The 16,967-nt window shown below is 40.3% G+C and overlaps 1 protein-coding gene across 1 annotated transcript; it reads left to right on the forward strand.

The window, feature by feature from the left end:
* The first annotated feature begins 1,593 nt into the window (after positions 1-1,593).
* On the forward strand, positions 1,594-6,815 carry LOC126272226 (chondroitin proteoglycan-2-like). The gene is made up of 3 exons (XM_049974926.1): positions 1,594-1,664; positions 2,536-2,615; positions 5,583-6,815. Exons 1-3 carry the CDS (start codon positions 1,658-1,660, stop codon positions 6,609-6,611), a joined length of 1,116 nt encoding a protein of 371 aa, XP_049830883.1. The 5' UTR covers positions 1,594-1,657; the 3' UTR covers positions 6,612-6,815.
* Positions 6,816-16,967: the final 10,152 nt, after the last annotated feature.

Consider the following 16,967-nt stretch of genomic DNA (forward strand, 5'->3'; position numbering starts at 1 on the left):
CAGCATGTAAAAGCCGTTGCTTATGACTACGTTGTACACTTTCACGTTTGTTATGTGCCGTCTACATTATATTGCAATGTAATGACCTGCATGGTAGTTAGGAAACCGCATGACATGTTTGGTTACACAAATTAATTTTGTGTCATGAGGCGAGACAGTGCACAGAAACGTTTCAAAGCTGTTTGCAGGACAGAGAAAAGCGGAACCAAAACATCTGCTACAAAGAGAGCTATGTAATAGACCAAATGACTCGCAGGGTAGTGTGTGCTTATCAACTGTCAGAAAGCACAGTAGCAACGAGTGCCAAACAGTTAGTATGCAATTAATTCAGTATTTGTGCTGTTAACGGTGGGCACTGATGAAGCATCTACGCAAGTCGCACAGGGTCAGCTCTCGCAACAGGTCAATGTGGTCATAAATGTACTCCATTTGATTATACAATGGGAGCTATCTTTGTTTCTTCATGCTATCAGTTTCCTCATTTTAGTCTGAGATTAACGTTGTGGTATAGAGCCACAGTCAATTATATTTGTTCAAGTAAAGGGTTCTCCAACACCGTGTTTCCAGCACTGTTGTGCTTAATTTAAGGTACATGATTAGTATTACCTCTGAAATTGTGTTTACGTATGGCTTTGCTTGTAGATCCCGAAGATTATAGTGGAAAAATGGTCCGAGCCATTTTAGTTCCCATACACTCGTATGCGAGATTGTATGAGGGCGTTCTGAAAAGAAATGCCTCCTAAATTTTCAAGCGAAGCATCTTCAAACTGTTTAAATAAAACGAACGTTATTAAGAATCCACAGCTTTGTTTTTCATCTTTATTCTTCCTTCGCAGCTAGAGGGTTCCGAATTGTAGCATGTAACATGGCAGTGAGTAACTTAGCTGTGGTGGTGTGTGACAAACACCTTGTTGTAATCGAGTTTCGAATTCCAAGAGTTCCTTCAAACATGGAGCACATTCCTCCTTCAGCATCGCAACGCCAGACCACAGAAGAGCTCTGTGACCTCTGCCACCATCCGACGTATTGAGTTCAGTGTCATCAATCATCCTTCATAAAGTACCGAATTAGCCCCATCCATGTTTCATCCGTTTCCAAAACTTACATAACACCCTCGTGGAATTCACTTTGAAAGTGATGAAGCAGTGCTAGCAGATGTGACGTTGTGGCTCCGTCAACAAAGCCAAATATTCTACAGTGATGGTATTACAAAATTTGTCTCCCTTTGGGAGAAATTTATTCGTCGCCAGGGTGACAATGTTGAGAGATAAATATGTAGGCATGAGGAAGAAACACATAGAATATTAATAACATTTGTTATATTTAAAAATCTCGAAGTGTTTTCACATAAAGACATTACTTTCAGGACGCACTCTTACAATGTAACACGTCCTGTGACAGGCAGCATTATAAATGACGTTATCAGGAAATTACACATGTTCTCACCTTGTGAAACGACAATTGTCAGTGTCAGATAAGCAATGAATGCATCTATACGAATGCGTTGTCCACAATGGCAGATTTTTTTCTTATCAGTGACGCTGACGTTCGTGCGGTTGCGTCTGACGAGCGAAGATAGCCCGTTGAGGGATTATTTAAGCGGTGCGAATGTAAGGCTAAGCCACCTTTTGCGGACAGTAACCTGACTTGAGCAAACATGAGAGGTAAGACCCACTTGCCGCGATATTGGCTCTTTTTTGACTTTGATATAGCTTCTGCTTGGTTAGAAAATATACAACGTATAAATAAACTTATATTCTCGAATAGCGCTGGTGTTCACTTGACTGTGTTCTGCGTTGTGTATTGTGGTTTCTCTCGGTAACGTATCTCAGACATTTATTTTGTAGCAAAGGGAGTTGATTTAGTCTGTATCTCTAAAGCAACAGCAGAAATAAGTTTTTCTGTAGCCGACATAAACAGATACTGAGAACTGTGAAATCATGTATACGTTTAGGCCACAAGCAAACCTAGTAATGCTAAATGCAGTGTGTACTTTTATCTAAGTATAAAATATTGAAACTCGTAACAGAGACAAGGCCAAGCTATGTTTTTCTCGTGCTCAATACCGATAGCGTGTATTGCGTAACAAATCAAACAATATCCAATGTTTACTAAATATAATTTGTAAAAACTACGATTACCACTGAAGTAACGTTAGAAGCAGTACATTTGTGGCCACTCTATTTTATTACACTACACGTTTAACATCCTGTTGGTGATGATTTCATTAAATTCTTATGCTAGTTGAGTTTATAAAGAATAGAGAAGTATGTCGTACGTAGAATAGAACAAGGAAACGTTCTACCGAACGATATTAATTTTATGGGATGTACGAGTACAATTCATTCTGTCACACTGAGAGGGATATGAGGTGAGCACTGAGAATTCCCATCAGTATTATAACGAAAGAGCAAATAGTCGAAATTTCTTAGCTTTGTTTAAAACGAAACTTTCACACAGAACAACAAACAAATGCATTAAGTGTTAGCAAGCTTGTGTGATAAGATGAGTGTTACATCGTGTTTTACCTTTCAGGATTTCCATTATTTGTGACCGTCGTGCTAGCGGCCTTGGTTGGAAGCAGCAGTGCAGCTTCCATCCGAAAGGTGACTGTGGTAAGTCTATCCAGCAACCTGCATATTATGTTGTGTGTCCTTTTTGGAAGAAACCAGTCGCTCAGTTAATGTATTCGATTCCAAATGTGGATGTGTGTACAGAATTATTTTTCTAATCATTCAGTATGCTAGCCAGCAGTTTACCAGTATTAACTTAGTATTATTAATATTTGCTTTTTCTAACTCCAAACTGCATAAGTGATAATCGCCAAAGATGAAATAGTTCTGCTAAATTTATTTCATAGAATATTCTCGGTCCATTTGTTTTAGGAAAATAGCTGTTAATTTTAAATAATATCGAAATTGTGAATTCATTTAAAGGCTGAAAAAAAATGGTTCAAATGGTTCTGGGCGCTATGGGACTTAACCTCTGAGGTCATCAGAACCTGCGGCCACGCGGTTCCAGACTGTAGCGCCTAGAACCGCACGGCCACCCAGGCCGGCTTTAAAAGATGAGTCTAACCTGCTATTATTTGTTACCTTATGCAATACTTCTACAGTTGAAACGAAAAGAAATTAGGATACAAGGGTTAATAATCCTTTACCTACAGCGTGTTTCGAAATTCCCGTTACAGCCTTCTACAACTGGTAGAGACGTGTGAATGTATAATATTTAAAACTGAAACCCATATTTGAAAACATACGTTTCCGTGCTACAGTAATTTGCTGAAATGTTGGTAACGCGGACACTTTTACAAATAATTGGTTGGCAGGACCCAGGACATAACTTGTTTCAGAATTACACTTATTAATAGCCAACGAAATTGCTCGTTTACTCGTTCGTGAGTTCTCTTCAACGTGATACAGTACAGCCTCTTCCTATTCGAATGTGCGGCGTCTCCTTCGTGCATCGCAGTCACGTCTGCTGACGGCGAAGATACCGTTTCTCGAAGCCGTTGCGTAATTGTTGCGCAAATGGCTAAGATGGGTTCTGACGTGGAAAATAACCTTGATAAAGGCGACGAGCATCGCTTCCCCTGCCATGAGCTTCGCCATTCAGAGGGATCCGTCGGTGTTATCTGCAAACGTGTAGTCAACCTCGTTGCTCTGTCGCAGACGTTTAGTTGAGGCTCGAACCAGATCAAAGAAGCAGGACAGACGTCAAATGTTATCAGCCAATCAGACATAACAATCCCCCACCACCACCACCATGACTACCCTTCAGCAAACCTACCAAGCAAACTTAAGTTCAAACGGCTGCAACAAGCAAACAGTACATTTCCGAACAACGATTCCTATTCACAGATCATGTACTCACTGCCGTCAACAAAACGTAGAAGTTCGTAAGTGAGAGTGACGAACAGCCTGTAACGGAGTAAAATATCATAGGAATGCAATGATTATACGCAGCAGGAATATGGATCTTGTTACCTTTCACTTAGTTAAATTCTGTGTCTTACTGAACATGGGATTAGACAGTCTAGTCTTAGAAATCATTCATGTGCACGAGGTTTAAAAAAAAGAATTTATAATATGTTTTCGCATTTGGTAGGATGCACGTTTAGTCACAATTGTAAGAAAATATCCGGCCGGACTGGCCGTGCGGTTCTAGGCGCTACAGTCTGGAGCCGAGGGACCGCTACGGTCGCAGGTTCGAATCCTGCCTCGGGCATGGATGTGTGTGATGTCCTTAGGTTAGTTAGGTTTAATTAGTTCTAAGTTCTAGGCGACTGATGACCTCAGAAGTTAAGTCGCATAGTGCTCATAGCCATTTGAACCATTTTGAAAGAAAATAACCATGAGTCAGAATCGTCTACAGTATGACATTTGAGCTCTAAGACTGTTTTCGCGGGAATTCTTGCCTTCCATTCTTATGAGAAATCAGTCTCTTGAAGGCTTTTATGTCACTCATTCTCGCTATAATATGCTGTGTCCTCTCTCTCGACCATCTTCTCTGGTATCGATCAGCAAAGAAAAGTCTTATATTTTCTTGCAGGTAGTAAGCGTATACCACCAAGGTAATGGGAAAAAGCACTGTGCTATTACTACGTAACAAGAAGATATAAGCTATCTGGTTACACTAATATAATGCTATATTTAGTATTATGAAAATTACAGATACAAACTGAAACGTTTGTCATATACACCTGGTAAAACACTAACAGCTGAAGAATTTTCGTCTGTGGTTCCATCCTATACACAATGATATTATTTCCATGAAATAGCACTGAACTTATATCTATATCTGTGTATGCTGACCCACAGCTCCACTGACAAAATTTCGAAGATAATCAGAGGTATTTTCTGAGTAGTTTGACGTTAGAGCCAGGTTTTCTCTGGTGGCACTTTAGAGAGTAATACTGTGATTATGATTTATTCTGTCTATTACACCATGCACTTACGCTTGTTCAGCAATTCCTTCACACAACACCACGACGTAAAACCCAAGACATGGCTTCTCGCAGGCGCGTATGTACAGATTTTGTTGATGTAGATGCAGGAACATCGTTTTTGGGATTATTTTCTATTGCATTGTCTCAATTGAGAGAAGCATATTGGGAAACTTTCTGTCAGTAAACGTATCCATAGCAATACGTATCAATGATAATTTAGTCAATACTCATGCAACATCAAAGGTGACACGTATGGAACTAGTAAAAATCACGCTTTAGGGCGAATAGTAGATATTACTTTTGGCAACCGAAATACCACTGGCGAATGCACGAATTTTGGTTCCAAGTAAGTCACACAGCACGTACTACCGATATTTCAATAACGGTGCAAACAATTTCAGTGCAGTACAGATACAAAGGTAAATGGAGATATAAAAAATCAGACGAACTGCTATATCGCTTTGGCGAATCTCTGAAAGCAAAAGGCTACTATACCAAAATATTCTGAAAATAATCGTAGAAAAACGAGGAGATATTGCCAATAGATTTCGGAATAACCCTGTCTAATACTAATCGACTAGAATGATAATGATAATCCAGTAATGCTCACAAACAAATATGCGATTTCTTTCAGATGAGTGTCACTTGCAAGGGAGCTTCTGGGCCTTTTCCGAACCCGGACAGCTGCAGAAGCTTCCTTCAGTGTGAGCCATCAGGCGTTGCAACGGTCATCCCATGCCCAGCAAACCTCGAGTTCAATCCAAAGCTGAGGGTGTGCGACTTCCCAGAGAGAGCTGGTTGCTCCTCCTCAGTGTCTCCACCAGCTGACGACGACAATGGAAATGGTGGGGGATCAGATGATAACGGAGGCGCTTCACAAGCTCCACCAACTGGCGACGCCCCCACCTGTCCTCCGTGGAATCCTAATGACGTCACACAGCTGCCAAATCCGAATGACTGCAGCAGCTTTTACAAGTGTGACGAGAACGGCGTGGCCTGGGTCATCAAATGCCCAGCTGGTCTCGAATACAATGCAGAGCTGAGAGTGTGTGACTACCCAGAAAATGCTGGTTGCTCATCATCTGCACCAAGCAACCCGTCTGATGATACACCTTCTGAGGGGGGTGAAGATAACGGAAATTCTAGTGGGGGTAACAATGTCAGTCCAAATCCACCAGCTGGAGATGCTCCTACTTGCCCAGCTTGGAATCCAAATGACGTCACACAGTTGCCCAATCCCAGTGACTGCAGCAGCTTCTACAAATGCGACGAGAATGGAGTGGCTTGGCTTATACCATGCCCAGCTGGACTCGAGTACAATGCGAACCTGAGGGTATGCGACTACCCAGAGAGTGCTGGTTGCTCATCGTCATCTGCTCCAAGTGACCCATCTGGTGACGATTCCTCTAATGGCGGTCAAGACAATGGAAATACTGGCTCTGGTAATGGCGAAAGCCCACAGGAACCAGCTGCAGATTCCCCTACATGCCCACCTTGGAATCCGGATGACGTCACACAATTGCCTAACCCCAGCGACTGTAACAGTTTCTACAAGTGCGACGAGAACGGAGTTGCCTGGTTGATCCCGTGCCCAGCGGGCCTCCAATACAACGCCGAGCTGAGAGTGTGTGATTACCCTACGAGCGCTGGATGTTCCGTCTAACGTGCCTAACCATCCATTAAGACAATATTTGTGTAGTCACCCAGTATTCAGCCATGAAATGTTGGCCTCAAAGCATGTTTGAAGAGTACTTTGTTGAAATATCTCAGCTGTCTGCCTACAAATACTGAGGTTATGATGAAATGTGTTAAGTCCTAGATGGATTACATCTGACAATTGACTGGAATAAAATTATGATGAACAAGACATATTCTTTTCTAACCTTTCCTTCTAACTATCCCATCATTTTGTATGTTTAAAAGAAATCTAAATGAAGAAATGAAATAACTTTAATGTAGCTCATGTCTACGAAATAACGTATGCATAATTTTGATCTAAGAGCTTATTTCTGTATATTAAGGAAAATGTCCTGACAGAGTCGCTCAGCCCATACCGAAACTTGAAGTTTGAAGAGAGTATCGTTTAGGAAGGGATTTTCCGAAATGCCATTCATTAGAGGGTGAAATAGACTGAAATGGTTTTTGAAAATTTCTCCCTAATAACATAAGTTTGAAGCTAGAACTACAAAAACTGTTGTTTGGATCCTTGGTCAGAAATTAATAAATAGATGTTTCATCATTTTCGGGGATTTAAATCATATTTGGGTGAAATAGTAGGTGACAGCTTTTTTTCAAAACAAATCATTATGAAAGTACTATTAAACCATTTCCAAAGATACATCTATGGAAATTGGTATTTGACTTCTCGGTTAGAAATTAAAATCGTGTTTTTAAGGATTTTTAGAAAGTGCATCTCTAACAGGGTGAAATGGAGGATGAAAATATTTATGAAAATATTTCATTATGCGATCATTTATAAAAGTAAACCGAAAAAAAATGTCTTTGGTTTCTCGGTTAGAAAAATATAAAAATAAAGTTTTGGTATTTCGGAAATTGAAATTTTAATAGGATGAAATAGGACTTGACTGATTTATTGACTCATCATCGACCTGCCCAAGCTGCCAAGGAGACCATACTGAAATTTGCACAGTATGCTGATCTTGTACTGCCTGAATGATTTGTTCGAAGTTTCATCCCTAAGAGGATGATATGTGAGATGACAGATTCACTGAATGTATGTCGGTTTTAAATAAATTTTGAAGCAAAAACCACGAAAATTGGTGTTTGGTTTCTCAGCCAGAAATTAAAAAATTCATACTTCAGGAACTTTAGGAATTCAGTCACTAAGAGGGTTGAAGAGTGGGTGAAAATTTGTTTTGAAAATACATTATTATCAAAGATACACTAAAGCATTTTTAAAGCTATATCTCCGAAAAATGGCATTTGATTTGGAAGTAATTCTGGAAATTCAACCTCCAATGGGGGTGAAATAGCTGATGAATTTTTAAAAATTTCTTATTATATAAAGATTTGGAGGTTAGAGCTAAAAAAATTTCTATTTGGTTTCCCACTTAGAATAGAAGTAAGGGTTACATTGTTTTTCGAAATGTAGCCCCTAACGTCGAAAATAGTGGATGAAACTTATTTCGGAGATATTGCATTACGGAAGCACTTTTGAAACTAAATCTCTGAAAACCAGTATTTGGCTCCTCAGTTGGAAACAATGAAATATGTGTTTCGGTGTATTTTGGAAATTCAACTGCTTAGGTGGTGAAATAGGGGATGAAAACTTCTATGAAAATGTTTTGTTATATTGAAACATATATAAAGCTAAAGCTATGTAGATTGTTGTTTGACTTGTAAAGAAATATGTGTTAGGAAATGAAAGGTTTTACGAAAATATCACACCTAAAATCCTAAGGGCGGGATTAAGAGAGACCTCTGACTCCAGCTAAAAGAATTGCTTTTTGATCAGAACTACATTCGGAAAGGAATCCAGGAGCTCCGAGGCTACCCCTACAATAATTTACTTCTACATCCATTTACACATCACATACCTCCCAAAACACTATTGCGAATAATATTCTAATGACGTTCCATGATGTCCGCCACATTCAGACAGCGCAAGCTCCGTAGTAGTTTTGTGTCATAAGCAGAAGTGCTCTCCAACAAAGCACACGAAAGCCAACATAACGATCTTTACTAATTAAAAATGTAAACAGGTACTGTTTATCTTCTTTTTGTCGGTTTTGTCAAATTGGAAGTGACTTATTAGTGAATGGAGCTGGCACACAATCTAGTGAGCCCCTGTTTACTTGGTTATTTCTGTTCTGTCAGTAGTTGGTCAAATGAAGTGGAATGATCTAGAGCAAAACTGGCGATGAAATAACTCCATGCTGTTTTCAGGAACCTTGTTATTACATTTATTTAAGAGATGACTCTTAATTTCTGGCTTAATGGATGTAAGGCATATTTTTCAAAATAATATTATAAGAAATATTAATAGAAAATAAAAATTGTACGAGGACTAACATCTGCTTGATAGGTTATAGGACAAATATGAGACGCACGTAGAGGATTTGTAAAGCTTAGTTCCTTAAGTCAGGAAAAAAGAAGCAGATATTTGTGTCATCCTTGATACATTAGTTCCCCACATGCATTCCAGCGAATGTATTCACTGGAGAAGTATCTCGCCGTTTACATCTTCACCTACTTATGGCATGCCACCGACCATTGTTTTGAGAGAAAGAAGGATCTCTTAAGTCAGTCTGGTAAACGACGAAAGTGTCATATTCCAAATGATATTCCGGAATACTTGACTGGTGGTGTTGAGATTGCGTTGTTAGTAGATGACTTACTGTTTCACAGTTTTGTCACCAGGATGAGGTCGAGCTGTCCAGGTACGTTGGGGATATGTTACATGATGATCAGTTGAACTTCAGGAAAGGTAGAGGCACTACTGAGTCAGTTCTGATATTGCAGCTGATAATGGAAGCAAGATTGACGAAAACTCGAGACACCTTCATAAGAATTGTCGACCTGGACAAAGGTGCGAAAAATAGGTGTAAGCTGTAGGGAAAAACAGGCAATACATTAAATGTACAAGAATCAAGAGGGAACGAAGAATCGAGAAAGAAGTGTTAGCGCATAACAGTGTGTAAGTGAGGGATGTAGTCTTGCGCTCCTACTTTTCGATGTATACATCGATAAAGGAAAGACGGAAATAAATGAAACAGTCAAGAGTGGAATTACAATTTAAGATGAAAGGGTAATAATGATACGACTCACTGGTGGCAATGCTGTCCTCAGTGAAAGTGAGGGAGTATTACAGAATCTGTTGAATGGAATGTACGGTCTAAAGAGTACAGAATATGGATTAAGACTAAATAGAAGCAGCAGCAGAAATGGAACAGCAAGAAGTTTAACATCAGAACTGGGGATCAGAAATTTGATGAAGTTAAGGAATTCTGCTACCTAGACAGCAAAATAATGATGTACGGAGCAAGGTGGACATCAGGAGAAGCACTGGCAGAAAGGGCATTCCTCGTCAAGAGAAGGGCATAGGCCATAGTTTGACAGAGAAATTTCTGAGAACTTACATTTGGAGCACTGAATTATATGGTAATGAAACGTGGACTGCGGGAACCCATACTAAAATTGAATCGAAGCATTTGAGATGTGGCACTACAGACGAATGTTGAAAATTAGGTGGCCAGGTATGGTATGAGATGGGAAGATTCATAGCAGAATAGGAATACTCGGAAAACAATGACAAGAAGAACGAACAGGAAGATAGGATTACGTTAAGACATCAGGGAATAACTTGCATGGTACTAGAAAGAGCAGTAGAGATTAAAAACTACAGTCGAAAACTGACATTACCAATACGTGCAGAAATTAGTTGAGAATATAGGTTGCAAGTGTTACTCTAATGCGAAAATATTGGTAGTAGAGGAATTCGTGGCGGGCCGCATTAGATCTGTCAGAAGACTGATGACTTAAAAAAGAAAAAGAAAACTTTATTCAGGATAATTTCGTGCTTTTTTGCATAAGTCACTTAGTATTCTGTCCCGAATCGATTTTAAAAAATCACAGTATGTTTGATTTCCTGTGTTGTGAATAGCTGATACGGTGTGTTTGCTAGGTCCACCTATCAAAAATGAAATGAATACTGGTTTGCATCTGCAGTATCTGAAAAATGACATATTACCGCCTAGTATACATCGCTTGTATAATCTAAATTTTACAAGCTCTGCGCGAGAACGCAAATGTGTACCTTCTCTAATTAGTACCCGGAAAGGTCTACTAAGAGAACAAGTTCAGTTATTTACTACTCCTATTACATAAAGTACTTTTCACCAAAGGTGATTTCCCTTCTTGTCACTAACCACCAGTGTAGTTGTAGCACTATTTTTAAAGACGCACAGAGGATACTGAATTACGCAGTAGACAAAATTTCAGACTTTCTCAATGATCGCGTGTGTACTGCAGGCTACTTTTAAAATTCCTACCTCATAAGACATAGGTTCAAGATTACTGTTCGTACAAGGAAACGACGCACGTTACCGTGAGTCACAGATGCATCAGATGTTATCCAAACAGCAAGAGAACACGTTCCGAGATCTGTCTGTCGACACAGTTGTTTTCCGTGTACAATATCTAAATCCTTATTTATGCCAAAATTGTTATATGTGGCATAAATCAGGATTTAGATATTTGTACGAGGAAACGAAATAGCTACGACAGCAAAAACCAGATATTATCTTGACGAGTGTACGACATACACTTCTTCAGGCAGACGTTTTCCACCTGTTAACTCGATTAGTTGCTGCTGAATTATAAATACGTAGTATTAGTTCAGTTTAGGTTGTTTTTACATTCCGATCGCTGCACTTTCATTCATGGACACCACTTCAAACATCTAGAAAGGCTTGTGATAATGGCATAGATTATGATCCAACATTTCCAATCTGTTGGTTAACAGAATCATACCTGACTTACTTGACTGATCTCAGGCAGAAAAAAATTTGCAGTACTTTCAAATAGACAGCAGAGAGCTTTAGCTTCTAGTGGAAGATTGGAGTTTTACTTCCAAAGTATATATAACGATACAAAATGTGTAACAGACCTTTAGGGTTTTAAGATCAGCAGATGGTTGTGGAGAACATAGTTTAAGACGGTACGAGGTACTGAATGAGCAAAGAGTGCTAGCCAGGTGACTGAAACCGCTGATGCTTATTAACTAAGAGCTACTTGGCGCATCGCTGTTCATGGTGTTACCTCGAAAAATAGAGTGATGAGCACCCTGTTACTAGTTCATAGTTGGGTTTGAAACTGGGAGCATTACTCGTGGGAGGAGCTTCCAGACGTTAATTTAACATGCGATGCAGCAGCCTGAATTACCAGCAAAAGCTAAATGAAGGTACATTATCTCTACCGCGAAAGAGGAATATAGGTCGTTGAAGTCACAAGATGTCCAACAAAGAACTGACCGTAGAGTATAATTTGAGATTTTATTGAATCGTGTGTAAGACGAGTCATCAAGTAATCCCCATCAGTGTACGAGTTAAAACATATTTTACGTGTCCTCTGGAGACTACCCGTCTAAGTACATGTGGAAAGCAGGCTTCGGACAGTTTGGGGAACTTAGGACTATAGTTTGGACAGCAATGATGATTAGAAATTTACGTCTGCAGCATCTGCAGCCACACTCCGCATACCACTGTAGGAAGTCTGACGCTTTGCGTGAAACTGACACTCACCTCCATTCTCGTCCCAGCCCCTTGTAGTGGACGGTAAGAAAGATTAAGGGTCAATTGCTGTGTGAGTTCGCATCTCTCCGATTTTATCCTCGTAGCTGTTTCCCTGAATACATTTGCTGACTCTTCTAAGAATGCACTCTCTCAGAATTTTGACAGGGAACAACATCCGTGATGCACAACGCCTCTCCCAATGGAGTTTGATGAGCATCTCCGTGACTTTGTGGGGCTTACGGTGAAACACACTGCTCTACTTTGCATCTCCCGAATTTCCTATACCTTACTGTACCAGAACGACCAACAGTACTCAAATATTTTCATTCGTCTGTTCAGTCTGCATATATACGTCATAGGGTCTGAGACTTGAAAAGGTTTCTGGAGCCGTATAGTTCAATCTGACTAAAGCACCTGTCCCTGGGTTTCAGACAGGATCCCCCGGCCTGCTCGATGATGTGGTGCTATTCCAATGCAGTTGGAAAGTCTCTCCGTTGTGTCCGAGCGGTTGTAGGCGCTTCATTCTGGAACCGCGTGACCGCTACGGTCGCAGGTTCGAATCCTGCCTCGGGCATGCATCTGTGTGATGTCCTTAGGTTACTTAGGTTTAAGTAGCTCTAAGTTCTAGGACTGATGAACTCAGGTGTTTAGTCTCATAGTGCTCAGAGCCATTTGAACCATTTGGAAAGCTTCCGCAATATTTTCGAGATAGGGGTTTCAGTGGGAATTTTTAATCAGGACGGATGTGCGCTAGGGTAGACTGTGCCATTGTACAAACCCACTGTGCTACCCTGGAACAGTGGGTAAGCGCGTCTGCCTCATGAGCGGGAGATACAGATTCGAATCCCGGCCTTAGTACAACTTCAAAACTCGTCACTTCAGTCTGCATATATATTCATATATGGGTCGAAATAGCATTTTGTAAGCTATTATCTGCACAGATGGACTACACTTCCTGTCGCTTCTTCTCATGGATCTCATTCTGGCACACGCATTTACTACGACCAGTTTTATTCCCGTGTTCAATTTTAAAATGCTCTGTACGCATACTCATTTCGTGAATATGAGTGCCTGAAGTGATTTTTCGGAAATTTTGTGGTCGCGCAGTCACTTGTCGGTCAGTCTATTGATGGGTAATAAGTTATATTAAAATTGAAAGGGAAGAGCCAAACTCTCCACAAAACCTCCATCGTTTACAGTTCAGGAATTCGCTTTAATGTTCTAGCCTTGCAGCTTCTTCCATACCATATGTGTCAACAGCATTTTATAGCTTTGGGTGGGTGATATATATATATAGTAATTGATATTATAGTTAAACTTTCTAACTGCTGCAGAAATAACGCCAGTGGTCAGAATGACGTTAAATTGCGAGAGAATATTATCGGAGAAGGGGGAAAACGTATGACAGAAGGGAAAAAAATAGTGCGAAAATTTATCACTAGACGTCGCTTAATGTAACAGAATATGTAAATGAAATCACTTTCCATACGAATGACCCACTCAAGTTGGTGTAAACACGCAGAGTACACGGCGTTTCCTCCTTTCGCTTATGCGACGTTCTCCATGTCGTTCTCCATCAATGCACGATCGCACTCTGCTTCTAAAGCTTTATTAGAAGAGTGATAACTATGCACACGTCGCTCTGCAGAAGTTCTGGACACTGAAGGGTTTGAAAAAATGCGTTGGTCCGATGACTGCCGTGGGTCTGGAGAAAATGATTCGGAAATTCGGAAAGACAGGTTCTTTTGAGGTGGAAACGAATTGATTCGTCGTCAGTGGAAGAAATGGCCAGAGCAGTGCAGGAGGAGACGAGTGGTGGTGTGCAAACGTGTAGTGGACGGAGAATTGTCCGAAAATTTGACATACCCGTGAGCACGGTGAGTAAATCCTATGCAATATTCTTCTTTGCTATTCATTCAAATTACCCATGTGCACGAATTGCTTCGTGTTGACCTTCCAGCAAGAGAGAACTTTGCTTTAGAATTTCTTGCTCGCATGAAAATGGACAATGATTGGCCGTGGAAGATTTTGTGGACAGACGAAGCCCACTTTCATCTGACAGGATATGTCAATACACAGAACTGTCGAATACTGGGAACGGAAAACCCACACGCAAATCAACCACCACTTCATCCTGAAAAGGTCACTGTTTAGTGCGGGTTGAGGGCAGCATTTATCATAGGGCCATACTTTTTCGAAGAGACAGGTGCTTCCGGTCCTGTTACCTGTATCTTCACTGGTAAGCTGTACGAGTGTCTTTTGCACAACCACGATGGTCCACGTCTCTGACACCGTGGATAAGGGGATGAGATCATTTATATGAAAGATGGTGCACCTCCGCACATTGCAGATCCAGGTAAGCAGCTGCTGAAGTGCCTTTTCAGGAATGTGAGAATTATCAGCCGCCATTTCCCAAGAGCCTGGCCGTCCCGATCACCTGATCTTTATCAATGTGACTTCTGGCTGTGTGGCTATCTGAAAGACGTGTTCAGTTTTCCGATTCCTATCTTAGCTGCATTGCAGGCACGCATTGTGTAACAGATTCTGAACGTAATCCCGGAAACACTTCGATCAGTTGTGGAACATGCTGTTTCTCAACTTCAGTTTGTTGTACAAAACGGCGGACAGCGTATTAAACATGTTTTACGCCAGTCAGGCGGAAATTTATAATGCGATTTGATTTTGATTGATTCCTTTTATGCGGTGTTTGGCCTCAGTACAATTAGAAACCGATGTGACTCATGCTTTTAATGCAGTTGTTGCCTCAGGACAAGTAAAAACCGATGTGATTGATGTTTTTGTATGCCGTTTTGGCATTAGGACAATTACAAACCGATTTTTTCCCATCCAATGAGATCAATGAGATATGACCTTACCGTGGTGGATGGGCTTACGTAACTAACAGTACCACACCTCTACATCCAAGCACGCTGAGTGGTACATTTTGTTTAACGTCAAACGTACACCTTAGGCATTGTTGTATGATTTATTTATCCTTCGTAGGCGACCACTATTAAATTATGATGATAACAGCCTATATATATATATATATATATATATATATATATATATATATATATATATATATATATATATATATATACGGTGTTGTAATTATAGTTTAACTCTCACACTGCTGTAGAAATGTCGTCAAATATACATAATGAACAGCAATGGCTCAGTACCTTGAGGTAACTATGAAGTTACGTTTACGTCTGAAGTAAATTTCTCTCCGTTAAGAAATACACCCTTATTACAAATATCATGAGCTATCAATTTATTTCAAAGGTTTTGAACCCAGAGTTCTGCTCAGTTAACCGATTACGCTGTAGCTCAGGCTCTGAGACTGGTGGCTAACCCTATAACAGTTTTTATGTTCTTTAACTGTTAGTATTCTATGTAAGTTGCTATTGATAATCTAAATATAAATTTTCGTCAGCAGAGCTTCATCTTAGAACAACCAGTGATTGGACGAAGCACTTGAGATAGTTCACGCCTTTCCATACAGTTTCTGTATGTGTTAAATTCACTTTAGTATTAATTCACTTTATTAGACTGTCCTACGTGACGCCAAGCTAACATGCAATCTGGCTTCATCGCAATGAGTTTCCTTGAGTACGGACCGGTTTTATGATAGCATGCCTTTTAACTATTTATTGTTGTAATCTTCAGTCAGAATACTGATTTTATGCAAGTATCCAGGCTAGTATACCCCGCACAATGCTGTTCAGCTCTGGGTAATTGATCTAGTCTAATCTATTTGAAAATACTTATCGTATTTGAATATACTTACCGTAGTCAAGCCTTAGTCTCCCTCCACATGTCGCTCCATTATCAATAGATGATTACTTAATGCCTGTGGACTAATTCTACCTACCAATAACTTGATACTTCCTGGCAGATTAAAAATGTGTGCCCGACCGAGACTCGAACTCGGGACCTTTGCCTTTCGCGGGCAAGTGCTCTACCAACTTTTTTTTTATTATCAGATTGACTTGGTATATTTCACGAGAATTCAGACAACCATAGTCAAATCATCATTTAATATTATCTGCAAAAAGAAAATCAACAAATTAGTTGAGACACAAGTAAAACATTTCTTCTGAAGGGGAAGACCAACCCGTTATCCCACCCGTATGAATTTTGGGTGTATATAAATACATGCAAAAGAGAAAAAAAAATTACGAAAAAATACAACAAGGGAGGGGACTCAAGCTCAGGGAAGAAACAGGAATCACAGGGGAACTTAACCAACACCTTGACGGTTAAACACAAGAAAAAGCATATTCGCAAAAAGCGTTCGGTATTGTGGTAACCGCTGCCATTTCCAATGCGCAGTTGACAAATAATGGTGAAAAACGCGGGGATCTGGGTCATTACCGCCTTCAATGACGTAGTGGACATAGTAACCCAAGAGCCAGACAATCGTGTTCGTTTTCGTCTGAGGAAAATAAGAGATGTCCGGATGTAAGAAGATGTCGTCTGGGAATGCGGTTTCAGGCCCTCTAGTAAGAAAAGCTAATTGACGGCGGACCCAGAGCCAATGATCCCGTCCGCAAGCAACTAGCCTGTGAAGTAAGGTGTCAGTTTGATGACATTCCTCACACTGATCAGTCGGACGAAGGCCAATACGAAAAAGACGATCACCAGTAGGTATCAGACGGTAAATGACCTTATACCACGTTGAAACAATCTCCATCGGCAAAATGGGAAGACTAAGATGAGACCAGACCGTTTTCCATGACGTTGACGGGGAAGCAAGTTCA

This window comes from Schistocerca gregaria, chromosome 5 (assembly GCF_023897955.1).
Source record: "Schistocerca gregaria isolate iqSchGreg1 chromosome 5, iqSchGreg1.2, whole genome shotgun sequence".
Lineage (NCBI taxonomy): Eukaryota > Metazoa > Arthropoda > Insecta > Orthoptera > Acrididae > Schistocerca > Schistocerca gregaria.

What these genes read in the sequence shown, in the direction of transcription:
- LOC126272226 (XM_049974926.1), top strand. An exon ending in CCATCCGAAAGGTGACTGTG is followed by an intron (nt 2,616 to 5,582) that starts GTAAGTCTATCC and finishes GATTTCTTTCAG; the next exon opens with ATGAGTGTCACTTGCAAGGG.